At 44.5% G+C, this 13,921-nt stretch overlaps 1 protein-coding gene and 1 long non-coding RNA gene across 27 annotated transcripts in view; both read left to right on the forward strand.

Annotated features, from left to right (window-relative positions):
• LOC118395944 (cortactin-binding protein 2-like) overlaps positions 1 to 13,921 on the forward strand; it is a 121,341-nt gene that overhangs the window by 76,255 nt on the left and 31,165 nt on the right. For all 25 annotated transcript variants that reach the window (XM_052466240.1, XM_052466251.1, XM_052466243.1 and 22 more), the window contains exon 3: positions 4,280 to 4,507. In XM_052466240.1, the coding sequence (XP_052322200.1) occupies positions 4,280 to 4,507 (228 nt within the window). The remainder of the gene's footprint in view (positions 1 to 4,279; positions 4,508 to 13,921) is intronic.
• LOC127908315 (uncharacterized) lies at positions 12,962 to 13,845 on the forward strand. 2 transcript variants are annotated; one of them, XR_008066794.1, is made up of 3 exons: positions 12,962 to 13,022; positions 13,363 to 13,384; positions 13,828 to 13,845. It is a non-coding gene; the product is annotated as an uncharacterized LOC127908315 (long non-coding RNA). The 2 variants fall into 2 exon arrangements; XR_008066793.1 differs by lacking the exon at positions 13,828 to 13,845 and adding an exon at positions 13,452 to 13,469.

Consider the following 13,921-nt stretch of genomic DNA (forward strand, 5'->3'; position numbering starts at 1 on the left):
ATTAGGGTTAAGTGCCTATGACTTGACAATGATAATTGACCATCAAATGTTATACCTAGGAGTTTAGCTTCCTCAACTTCCTCAGGAGTGTGGAATCAGCCGCATACATAGTCATTTTAGCTTTGTGTAAGACCAGTGGCAAATCATTTATAAAAATAGAGAAGAGTAATGGCCCAAGACAACTGCCCTGCGGGACATCACACTGTACATAGCTGATGTTAGACAAGCTTCAATTGAAGAACACTCTCTGGGTTCTACTGGATAAATAACTCCCCAAGAAATGTGATGGCAAGCCATGTAAGGTCATAGCAAGTTAGTTTTTTTCAATAACAACTTATGATCAATAACACCAAAGGCTGCACTAAAATCTAACAATACAGCTCCAACTATCGTCTTATTATCCATTTATTTTAACCAATCATGCTGAAAGTCAATAGTTAACTTATTCCCTAAGCAATTGCACTGTATTTGGTCAAACACAATTCTCTCCCTCAGTTTACTAAGAACAGACAGCAAACTGATTGGGTGGCTGTTAAAGCCAGCAAAGGGTGCTTTACTTTTTAGGCAGTGGAATAACTTCAGCATCCTTCCACGTCTGTGGAGACACGTACTCCTTTAGGCAAACACTGGCCTCGTCAATAAGTGCATTGGTGACATCGTCCCCACAGTAACTGTACGTACATACCTCAACCAGAAGCCATGGATTGCAGGCAACATCTAAAAGGGTAGAGTTGCTGCTTTCAAGGAGCAGGACTCTAACCTGGAAGCTTATAAGAAATCCTGCTATGCCCTCCGACGAACCGTTGAAAAGGCAAAGCGTCAATACAGGACTAAGATCGAATCGTACTACACCGACTCCAATGCTCGTCGGATGTGGCAGGACTTGCAAACTATTACAGACTACGAAGGGAAGCACAGCCATGAGCTGCCCAGTGACACGAGCCTACCAGACGAGCTAAATTACTTATATGCTCGCTTCAAGGCAAGTAACACTGAAACATGCATGAGAGCATCATCTGTTCCGGACGACTACAGATGACACGCTCTCCATAGCCGATGTGAGAAAAGACCTTTAAACAGGTCAACATTCACAAGGCCGCAGGGCCAGACGGATTACCAGGACGTGTACTCCGAGCATGCGCTGACCAGCTGGCAAGTGTCTTCACTGACATTTTCAACCTCTCCCTATCTGAGTTTGTAATACCAACGTGTTTCAAGCAGACAACCATAGTCCCTGTAGCACTCACGTCTGTAGCCATGAAGTGGTTTGAAATGCTGGTCATGGCCCACATCATCACTATTATCCCAGAAACCCTAGACCTACTCCAATTTGCATACCGCCCCAACAGATCCACAGATGATGCAATCTCTATTGCACTCCACACTGCCCTTTCCCGCCTGGACAAAAGGAACACCTATGTGAGAATGCTATTCATTGACGACAGCTCAGCGTTCAACACCATAGTGCCCTCAAAGCTCATCACTAAGCTAAGGACCCTGGGACTAAACACCTCCCTCTGCAACTGAATCCTGGACTTCATGGATCCCGGCCGCCCCCAGATGGTAAGGGTAGGTAACAACACATCCGCCACACTGATCCCCAGCGGTGCATGCTCAGTCCCCTCCTGTACTCCCTGTTCACTCATGACTGCATGGCCAGGCACAACTCCAACACCATCATTAAGTTGGCTGATGACACAACAGTGGTAGGCCTGATCACCAACAACGATGAGACAGCCTATAGGAGGAGGTCAGAGACCAGGCCATGTGGTGCCAGGACAACAACCTCTCCCTCAACGTGATCAAGAGAAAGGAGACGATTGTGGACTACAGGAAAAGGAGGACCGAGAAGGCCCCATTCTCATCGACGGGGCTGTAGTGGAGCAGGTTGAGAGCTTCAAGTTCCTTGGTGTCCACATCACCTACAAACTATCATGGTCCATGCACACCAAGACAGTCGTGAAGAGGGAACGACAAAACCTATTCCCCCTCAGGAGACTGAATAGATTTGGCATGGGACCTCAGAACCTCAAAGTTCTACAGCTGCACCATCGAGAGCATCCTGACTGGTTGCATCACTGCCTGGTATGGCAACTGCTCAGCCTCTGACAGCAAGGCGCTACAGAGGGTAATGTATATGGCCCAGTACATCACTGGGGCTAAGCTTCCTGCCATCCAGGACCTCTATACCAGGCGGTGTCAGAGGAAGGCTCTAAAAATTGTCAAAGACTCCAGTCACCCTAGTCATAGACTGTTCTCTCTGCTACCGCATGGCAAGCGGTACCGGAGTGCCAAGTCTAGGTCCAAGAGGCTTCTTAACAGCTTTTACCCCTAAACCATAAGACTCCTGAACAGCTGATCAAATGGCTACCCAGACTATTTGCATTGCCCCCCACACTTTCTTTACGCTTCTGCTATTCTCTGCTTTTTTATGCATAGTCACTTTAACTCTACCTACATGTACATTACTGTTCTAAAGTGTGTGGTCACTTAGAAATGTCCTTGTTTTTGAAAGAGAGGCTTATTTTTTTTGTCCATTAAAATAACATTGTTAATGTTATAAATTACTATTGTAGCTTGGAAACGGCAGATTTGTTATGGGAATATCTACCTAGGTGTTCCAATGGCACGTTGTGTTTGCTAATCCAAGTTTATCATTTTAAAAGTCTAATTGATCATTAGAAAACCCTTTTGCAATTATGTTAGCACAGCTGGAAACTGTTGTTCTGATAAGGAAGCAAAAAACTGTCCTCCTTTAGACTAGTTGAGTATCTGGAGCATCAGCATTTGTGGGTTCAATTACAGGCTCAAAATGGTCAGAAAAAAATAACTTTCTTCTGAAACTCATCAGTCTATTCTTGTTCTGGCTCTAACTAAAATAGAAAGAGGAAGGTCCACAACGGAGCAAGAGGACAAGTACATCAGTGTCTAGTTTGAGAAACAAACACCTCACAAGTCCTCAACTGCGATCTTCATTAAATAGTTCCCGCAAAACACCAGTCTCAACGACAACAGTGAAGCCGTGACTCCGGGATGCTGGCCTTCTAGGCAGAGTTGCAATTAAAAAGCCATATCTCAGACTGGCCAATACAAATAAAGATTAAGATGGACAAAAGAACACAGACACTGGACAGAGGAACTCTACCTAGAAGGCCAGCATCCCGGAGTCGCCTCTTCACTGTTGACGTTGAGACTGGTGTTTTGAGGGTACTATTTAATGAAGCTGCTATAATTGCAAAATGGTATTCTAATGATCAATTAGCCTTTTAAAATGATACACTTAGATTAGCTAACACAACGTGCCATTGGAACACAGGAGTGATGGCTGCAGATAATGGGCCTCTGTACGTAGACATTCCATTAAAAAAAATCTGCTGTTTCCAGGTACAATAATCATTACAAAATTAACAAGGTTTACACTGTATTTCTGATCAATTTGATGTTATTTTAATGGACAAAAACATTCAAAAACAATGACATTTCTAAGTGACCCCAAACCTTTGAACGGTAGTGTACATATTACCTTGACTAACCTGTACCGGTACCCCCTGTATATAGCCTCGCAATTGTTAGTTTACTGCTGCTCTAACTATTTGTTACTTTTATTTCTTACTGATCTATTTTTCTTAAAATGGCATTGTTAGTTAAGGGCTTGTAAGTAAGCATTTCATTGTAAGGTCTATCTACACCTGTTGTATTCAGCGCATGTGCCAAATAACATTTTATTATCATTTATTTGGTTAAAGATATAGCAAATAGGGGTGTCATTACAGTCTGCTTACCATTCTCAATGGTTTCCCATCAAGGTTGTCACTACCTGGTGGTTTCATTATTGATGGATAACAATAGTTCTTCCACCTCTCCCACACTAACTTGACCAAATTCAAAACAGCAATCCTCTTTCATTATTCGATATTTTATACAAAAATATGATGGTTCACTGTTTAATGTTATCATTTCACTTTACTAGTGAAATAGTCATTGAAATAATTGGCAATATCATGATAATGATAATCAATCAGTTCATATAGTAGTCATCAAACAAATACCTACCTAATGCACCTTGCTTTTAAGAATAAATCAGTTATATCAATCAAATAGTCATAGAATGATGTGATTCTTATAAAATGGTTATCTATACTTAACCCTTATTTGTCTCTCTCTGTCACTGTCTCTCGCTCTCTGTCTCTCTGTATATGAACATGACCAACACTCTTGGTCAGTGATTGATGTGATTATTTTCAAATGTAACTTTCTGTCTTCCTCTATCTCTCCGTAGGCGCGGCGTAAGGATGTGTTCCTGCAGGAGCGTTACGGACACTTCAGTCTGACCGACCCCTTCCTGGCCCTGCAGAGGGACTTTGACTGTGTCCCGGGGGGGGACAAAGAACGCCGACCAGTTGGCTCCAGCCCCATCTCAGTCCTGGAGGCAGTCATGGCGCACTGCAGGAAGATGCAGGAGAGGATGTCAGCACAGCTGGCTGCTGCCGAGAGCAGGCAGAAGAGGGTATACGATGCTACGATACAATATCATGATATGATGACATGCAGAGATTGCAGACTAGCAAACTCGTTAATTTACAGTATATCGACTTAAAGTTAACACTGCATAACTCTATATTATGTAGACACTAAAGTGCACACCTACGTGCACTTTACACGTTGATTTGTTTGTGTGTGTACTAGTTTGTGTGTGAATGAGATTTGGCTCATGTTCTGTGTGTGTGTGTGTGTGTGTGTGTGAATGTGATTTGGCTCATGTTCTGTGTGCGTGCGTGCGTGTGCGTAAGAGAGATAAGAGAGATAATGTATGCATCTAAAAGAGATGGTGTATATATTAGGGTTGGGCAATATCAACCTTTGTCCTATCGTGATTATGTACCCATAAAACATTGGGATATACGATGCTGTAGGTTATATAACATATTTGTACAATGTGTGTGTCTAAATCTATGATGTTAAAAGGCCTATTTACTCTGTTCCATCTGACTGTGCAATCCTCTGTCTCATCAGCCCAGCCAGGTACTTTATAAACAACATCTTCACTATAAAAAGCATCTTGATATTATCTCACATTTCTTTTAGACTAACATTTAGAGATTAGTATAACGTTGTATAAACGTTGCGTTCTGTATCTCCAACATTTGCAATATTGTTTCAATATTCAAATTCGATCTCCAGCGGTCGCGTAGTAATGCACGTGTCAGGAGCCAGAATGAGACAAAGAGGCAGGCAGCTTTTCTCAGCCAGTCGAAATCATAAATCAGCATCATTTGATGGATATATACAGAGAAATATCAATAGAAAACAGGCCAAATGAAACGAAGTGCAGATAGTTTGCTGTCTTTCCAGCTTCAGTTTGAAGTTATTGTGTTATCTGTGTTGTTGGCTAGCTCCTCTGAACAACAGTGTTCTGACAAAAGAGCACATTTTCTATGCCAGGTGAAATCATTAGCTCAATGTTATGGATGTATCCAAATAAATGTCACTAGAAAAGAGCTTAAACAAATATAAATGCAGATACTTTGTTGTAATTCTGGCTGCACAGTATGACGTGACTGTAAATTAGCCATAGTTGGCCAGCTAGCAAGCAGGGGATAAGAACGTTGCCAGCCAATATGGCAATGGAACATTTAGAACGAACAAATCGATACGGAACAAAAAGACTTAATGACTGGGTCGTGTCTCTGACAAGAACAAACGACCAGCCGGATTGGGAAGCAACACTAGATTTGTGTCAGGACTATATCTTGTGGAAGGATGAAATAGTATAAATAAATTAATCAAAATAAAGTTTTTAATTAAAAAAAAATATATACATTCGTTCTTATGTAGCAGAATTTACCAGCTACGTCTGTCAACAGCTGTCGTGTTGCAGTGACATCATGAACATTTTAATGAAATTGATACTTTTGTTAAGACATGTAGCTAGCTAGCTAAACAATGAACCATAATCCCAACTCATGACGTTACTACCCTGCATGAATCTGCAGGTAGCTAACCAACAAGGTTCAATGTTTGCTACCTAACATTAGGCTATAGCTGGCAATGCAAATGGCCCTGAGATACAAATAATATTACTACACAGATCATACAGTACACGTAACGTTAGCTAGAGAGCCAGCTAATGTTAGCTAGCTAACATTACACATTAACTTGACATTTAAAATGTATTTCTGACTAAATTAGAAATGTGTAATATCTGAAAATGTAGCAAGCTGGACTATCTTACATACATACATGGCTGGACGCTTCTGTCACAGATGCCATGGTTGCCCTTAGTTTGAAGATGTAATCCGTAGACATATGTTCTCCTAAGCTATCATACTCCAATTCCACTGATTTCAAAACTCGGTCTTCCAGAAAGTGGAGAGCAACACTTATGCAGTTCTACTACACAATGTTTTTTAAAGCCGCGTTAGACAGGATTACCTACACATACTGACCAGCTCAAATAGACTGAAGCGTGGCAAACCAATCCAAACTCATCTCTCGGCATGTCCAGCCCACTCATTATCTCAGCAATTTTAACAATTTAATTTGTATTTACAGATGGCATACAAGTTTGTTGTTAAGGCACATGAAAGTTCACATGTTCCAGAAGGCATTTCTTCCAAAAAACAAATGTTGATCATTTAAAAAAAGTGTACGTTCAAATGGCTCTCCTTTGAAGTAGTGAAGCGTGACATACGCCTAGTTTCCTGAAACGAGTCACGTATATCCTCCAAACACCGGCTTCTCAGGCATTATCACATACAGTGCCTTTGGAAAGTATTCAGACCTCTTGACTTTTTCCACATTTTGTTACGGTACAGCCTAAAATGGATTTTTAAAATAGTTATGCCCCTCCTGTCCCTGTACTGGGTGTGAACCAGTGATCCTCTGCTTGTAGACACATGTGACTGCCCTAATTGACAACATACCAACTGTTTGAGCTATCAAGAAATACCTAATTTGATAGCTCCATCAGTGACATTGTGGAGTGAGTTTAGTACGTTCTTAAGTCCATTACTCTCACCCCTTTCAAACTGACTACACAGTGAGTGACCCCAGTCGTTGAGCTGAGCTGTCGATCCCGAGTCAAGGAACCAGTGACACAGACGTCAGTGTGCTGCTAACAGTGTAGCTTCCTCCACTGTCCGTGTCCCCATACGGTGCTCGAACCAGTGATTCTCTGCTCGCAGACGCACGTTTGACCTATAGAAAAATAACTACAATTTCAAGTTAGCTGTGGAGTGAGATTAAGGTACGTTCTTAACTTCGTTATAGAAGGAAACTCTCTCTCGCCCATGTTTACACCAATCCAATGCTTTTTAAATTTTGTTTTAAAAAATTGAATGAACTTAAATACCGAGATTTTTTCCCCTGTTAGCTAGTGATAGTGATGCACAAGCCAGGCCTATTTGAAACATCGCCATCTACTGGTCATATTTATCCACCAGCTTCAGTAGCTTGAAAACCCTCAAAACGCTGAACATAATTCATGATGGTTTTATATTTGACTTTAGTTCATTTTGGAGTCAAAGATAATAGTTTTAGTTTTTCATACAGGTCTGTTAATTATTGTTTTTCAGTTTACTATTCTTTTTTCATAATTCTTTTTCATTTTTGTTTCAGTTTACTATAATAACCTTGGAACACACACATTTTTACACGCAAGCATGCACCACATAGAGACAAAAGCGGCACACACACTTAAATAACCCCCCTCCCACTCACACTCCCTCATTCACCATGCCAACCTCTCATACATACACCCTCACCCACTCCAACCCTCAACAACTACCTCTCCTGGAATAGAGAAAGAGAAAGAGAAAGAGAGAGAGAGGGTGAGTAAGAGAGAGAGTAAGAGAGAGAGAAGTGAGTAAAGAGAGAGTGAGTGAGAGAGAGAGAGAGAGAGAGAGAGAGAGAGAGAGAGAGAGAGAGAGAGAGAGAGAGAGAGAGAAGCGAGAGAGAGTGAGAAGCGCGAGAGAGGGTAAGAGAGAGAGATAGAGAACACACATCTGGATGTAGAGTTATTCATATATCCTGAGACTCAGAGGTCTGGACATACATATGCTAGGGTTGGGCGTTAGCCTATTTCAACTTGACTGGCACCGCGCAGTAAAACAGAGTCTCACAGCAGGGCAGCACAACAAGTGACATTCGGAGTAATTGGCCTAATCCTATTTGCTGTAGCTATTTCAATACTTACAGTGCCTTCGGGAAAGTATTCAGACCCCTTGTCTTTTTCCACATTTTGTTACATTACAACATTATTCTAAAACTGATTAAATTGATTTTCCCTCATCAATCTACACGCAATACCACATAACGACAAAGCAAAAGCAGGTTTAGTTTTTTTTTGCAAATGTATTAAAAATAAACTAAAATGACATTTACATAAGTATTCAGACCCTTTATTCAGTACTTTGTTGAAGCACCTTTGGCAGTGATTACAATCTTGATTATTCTTGGGTATGATGCTACAAGCTTGGCATACCTGTATTTGGGGTGTTTCCCCCATTCTTCTCTGCAGATCCTCTCAAGCTCTGTCAGGTTGGATGGGGAGCGTTGCTGTACAGCTATTTTCAGATCTCTCCAGAGATGTTCGATCGGGTTCAAGTCCGGGCCACTCAAGGACATTCAGAGACTTGTCCCGAAGCCACTCCTGCGTTATCTTGGCTGTGTGCTTAGGATCGTTGTCCTGTTGGAAGGGGAACCTTCGCCCTAGTCTGAGGTCCTGAGTGCTCTGGAGCAGGTTTTCATCAAGGATCTCTCTGTACTTTGGCGTGACGTTTGGCATTCAGGCCAAAGAGTTCAATCTTGGTTTCATCAGACCAGAGAATATTGTTTCTCATGGTCTGAGAGTCTTTAGGTGCCTTTTGACAAACTCCAAGTGGGCTGTCATGTGCCTTTTACTGAGGAGTGGTTTCTGTCTGGCCACTACCATAAAGGCCTGATTAGTGGAGTGCTGCAGAGATGGTTGTCCTTCTGGAAGGTTCTTCCATCCCCACAGATGAACTCTAGAGCTCTGTCAGAATGACCATCGGGTTCTTGATCACCTCCCTGACCAAGGCCCTTCTCCCCTGATTGCTCAGTTTGGCCGGGCAGCCAGCTGTAGGAAGAGTCTTGGTGGTTCCAAACTTCCATTTAAGAATCCACTGTGTTCTTGGGGACCTTCAATGCTGCAGAATTTTGTTTGTACCCTTATTCCGATCTGTGCCTCGACACGATTCTGTCTCGGAGCTCTATAGACAATTCCTTCCACCTCATGGCTTGGTTTTTGCTCTGACATGCACTGTCAATTGTGGGACCTTATATAGACAGGTGTGTGCCTTTTCAAATCATGTCCAATCAATTGAATTTACCACAGGTAGACTCCAATCAAGTTGTAGAAACATCTCAAGGATGATCAATGGAAACAGGATGCACCTGAGCTCAACTTCAAGTTTCATAGCAAAGGGTCTGAATACGAATGTAAACTATGACATGACCCATCACCTTATGTATTACTGCCCCACAGTTGCAAAGTGACTTCCCCAAAAAACACACACAAATATATTCTACACAAATGGCTCCTAGCCTCCCACGAATGCTTTCTGTCTCTAACACTAACACTAAAATGAAATCATATAAAAACTAAATATAAACATTTTTTTATACAACTTAAACAACATTTAAAAATATGCAAATCAGGTCTGAAAAATAACTGAAACTAAACTGATTTTTTTTTTAAATCCCCAAATGAATAGAAATAAAAGTGAATATAATAACATGAAACTATAATAACCTTGGTGTCATCCATGCAACTGTAAGTGTGTAAGCGGACCTGTGTGTGATAAGTGATAATATCACAGCTCTCATTGTCCTGCTCCTGAACCCCCCCCACCAGTCACAGAGCATGCTCCTGAACCCTTCCACCAGTCACAGAGCATGCTCCTGAACCCTTCCACCAGTCACAGAGCCAGCTCCTGAACCCCCCCCACCAGTCACAGAGCCAGCTCCTCACAGGCCTGCTCCTGAACCCCCCCCACCAGCCACAGAGCCTGCACCAGTCACAAGCCACTCCTGAACCCTTCACCAGTCACAGACAGAACCCTTCTACCAGTCCAGAGCCTACTCCTGAACCCTTCCACCAGTCACAGAGCCTACTCCTGAACCCTTCTACCAGTCACAGAGCCTGCTCCTGAACCCTTCCACCAGTCACAGAGCCTACTCCTGAACCCTTCCACCAGTCACAGAGCCTGCTCCTGAACCCTTCCACCAGTCACAGAGCCTACTCCTGAACCCTTCTACCAGTCACAGAGCCTGCTCCTGAACCCTTCCACCAGTCACAGAGCCTACTCCTGAACCCTTCTACCAGTCACAGAGCCTGCTCCTGAACCCTTCTACCAGTCACAGAACCCTTCTACCAGTCACAGAGCCTGCTCCTGAACCCTTCCACCAGTCACAGAGCCTACCCTTCCACCTGAACCCTTCTACCAGTCACAGAGCCTGCTGAACCCTTCTGAAGCCCTTCCACCAGTCACAGAGCCCTCCTGAACCCTTCTACCTGAACCCTTCTACCAGTCACAGAGCCTGCTCCTGAACCCTTCCACCAGTCACAGAGCCTACTCCTGAACCCTTCTACCAGTCACAGAGCCTGCTCCTGAAACCTCCACCAGTCACAGACCCTGCTCCTGAACCCCTCCCAAAAGTCACAGAGCCAGCTCCTGAACCCTCCACCAGTCACAGAGCCTGCTCCTGAACCCTCCCGAAAGTCACAGAGCCAGCTCCTGAACCCTCCACCAGTCACAGAGCCTGCTCCTGAACCCTCCCGAAAGTCACAGAGCCAGCTCCTGAACCTTTCCATCAGTCACAGAGCCTGCTCCTGAACCCTACCAAAAGTCACAGAGCCTGCTCCTGAACCCTTCCACCAGTCACAGAGCCTACTCCTGAACCCTTCCACCAGTCACAGAGCCTGCTCCTGAACCCTTCCACCAGTCACAGAGCCAGCTCCTGAACCTTTCCATCAGTCACAGAGCCTGCTCCTGAACCCTACCAAAAGTCACAGAGCCTGCTCCTGAACCCTCCCAAAAGTCACAGAGCCTGCTCCTGAACCCTCCCAAAAGTCACAGAGCCTGCTCCTGAACCCCTCCACCAGTCACAGAGCCAGCAGATCCAGAGACTCTCCAACTGGGCTTGTCTGGCCGCAGAGACATCTCTGTTAGCCAGCACTCACTGTGTGCTCCAGATAAGCACTGAGACACACAGCCGGCCAGCCAGGCCAATACTGGACAATAGCCAGGGGAGGAGGAGGAGAGGGAAGGATAGAGGAGGAAAGAATGGGAGAATGAGAGCGGTAGAGGAAGAGTGGGAGGCGAAGGAGAGTATTGACACAGGGATCCTGTTCCAATACTAATTCTGTTCCAAACCGTTTTGCTACAGTGTGTCCCACTGAACATGAACCAGCCATTGACATAATAAAAGCTGCTACCGCTCCATTGTGACCCAGTGTCACTACAGCAGCACAGCATGGAGTCTAAAACACTAAAATCTCTTGGATAATTTTCTCCATTACCTCCCTGCTTGCCCCCCTTACTCCCCCTTTCCTTCCCTGAATGTCCCCCATTGTCATCAGTAGGAAATTATTACCCCAGCCCATTCTCCATCCCTCCCTCTCTCTCTCCAACACCCCTCACCTTCCTCACCCTCATTTTCTCCTTTCCACTCCTGGAATAAATCACCAACTTACCATCGTTGTTATGGTGACTGGTCCTTTGCTTGCATGGTTGTAGTTAGCTATTACATTCGCCACACACCAGAACATGACAACAACACGAGAAATATGAAACAAATCGTTATCGCTGGCCCTTGAATAATAACATACTGTGACATAACATGAACAAAGCCATTTGAGTTGTATAGCTCAAGTCTTGGTTGCTAGACTGCAGAACAAAGCCAACGTTTTATTCTATACCATGTTTATGCATGTTTCTCTGAGTAAGCTTCTTGGAGTATTGATGCGTTTTTAAGCCATGTATGTTATACGCTTTGGTGGACACAGCCTTTAAGGCTGTGTGCTGGCATAATGAAGGCCCTGCATCATGGATGATTCACAAAGAACAGGGTAGAGTTCAATCCATGAGGTGGCACACGTGATGCTGGTGAGGTGTCACACGTGATGCTGGTGAGGTGTATACATGATGTTGGTGAGGTGCACACGTGATGTTGGTGAGGTGCACACGTGATGTTGGTGAGGTGCACACGTGATGTTGGTGAGGTGCACACGTGATGTTGGTGAGGTGCACACGTGATGTTGGTGAGGTGCACACGTGATGTTGGTGAGGTGCACACGTGATGTTGGTGAGGTGCACACGTGATGTTGGTGAGGTGCACACGTGATGTTGGTGAGGTGCACACGTGATGTTGGTGAGGTGCACACGTGATGTTGGTGAGGTGCACACGTGATGTTGGTGAGGTGTACACGTGATGTTGGTGAGGTGCACACGTGATGTTGGTGAGGTGTACACGTGATGTTGGTGAGGTGCACACGTGATGCTGGTGAGGTGTACACGTGATGTTGGTGAGGTGCACACGTGATGTTGGTGAGGTGTACACGTGATGTTGGTGAGGTGCACACGTGATGCTGGTGAGGTGTACACGTGATGTTGGTGAGGTGCACACGTGATGTTGGTGAGGTGTACACGTGATGTTGGTGAGGTGCACACGTGATGCTGGTGAGGTGTACACGTGATGTTGGTGAGGTGGCACACGTGATGCTGGTGAGGTGTACACATGATGTTGGTGAGGTGCACACGTGATGTTGGTGAGGTGTCACACGTGATGTTGGTGAGGTGCACACGTGATGTTGGTGAGGTGTACACGTGATGTTGGTGATGTGTACACATGATGTTGATGTTGGTGAGGTGTACACATGATGTTGGTGAGGTGTACACATGATGTTGGTGAGGTGTACACATGATGTTGGTGAGGTGTACACATGATGTTGGTGAGGTGTACACATGATGTTGGTGAGGTGTACACGTGATGTTGGTGAGGTGTACACGTGATGTTGGTGAGGTGGTACACGTGATGCTGGTGAGGTGCACACATGATGTGGTGAGGTGCACACGTGATGTTGGTGAGGTGTACACATGATGTTGATGTTGGTGAGGTGTACACATGATGTTGGTGAGGTGTCACACGTATGTTGGTGAGGTGTACACATGATGTTGGTGAGGTGTACGTACACATGATGTTGGTGAGGTGTACACATGATGTTGGTGAGGTGTACACATGATGTTGGTGGGGTGTACACATGATGTTGGTGAGGTGTACACATGATGTTGGTGAGGTGTACACATGATGTTAGTGAGGTGTACACATGATGTTAGTGAGGTGTATACGTGATGTTGGTGAGGTGTACACGTGATGTTGGTGAGGTGGCACACGTGATGCTGGTGAGGTGTATACATGATGTTGGTGAGGTGCACACGTGATGTTGGTGAGGTGTCACACGTGATGTTGGTGAGGTGCACACGTGATGTTGGTGAGGTGTACACATGATGTTGGTGAGGTGTACACATGATGTTGGTGAGGTGTACACATGATGTTGGTGAGGTGTACACATGATGTTGGTGAGGTGTACACATGATGTTGGTGAGGTGTACACATGATGTTGGTGAGGTGTACACATGATGTTGGTGAGGTGTACACATGATGTTGGTGAGGTGTACACATGATGTTGGTGAGGTGTACACATGATGTTAGTGAGGTGTACACGTGATGTTAGTGAGGTGTACACGTGATGTTGGTGAGGTGGCACACGTGATGCTGGTGAGGTGTATACATGATGTTGGTGAGGTGCACACGTGATGTTGGTGAGGTGTCACACGTGATGTTGGTGAGGTGCACACGTGATGTTGGTGAGGTGTACACATGATGTTGGTGAGGTGTA

The sequence above is a fragment of the Oncorhynchus keta genome, chromosome 17 (genome assembly GCF_023373465.1).
Source record: "Oncorhynchus keta strain PuntledgeMale-10-30-2019 chromosome 17, Oket_V2, whole genome shotgun sequence".
NCBI classification, from domain to species: Eukaryota; Metazoa; Chordata; class Actinopteri; order Salmoniformes; family Salmonidae; genus Oncorhynchus; species Oncorhynchus keta.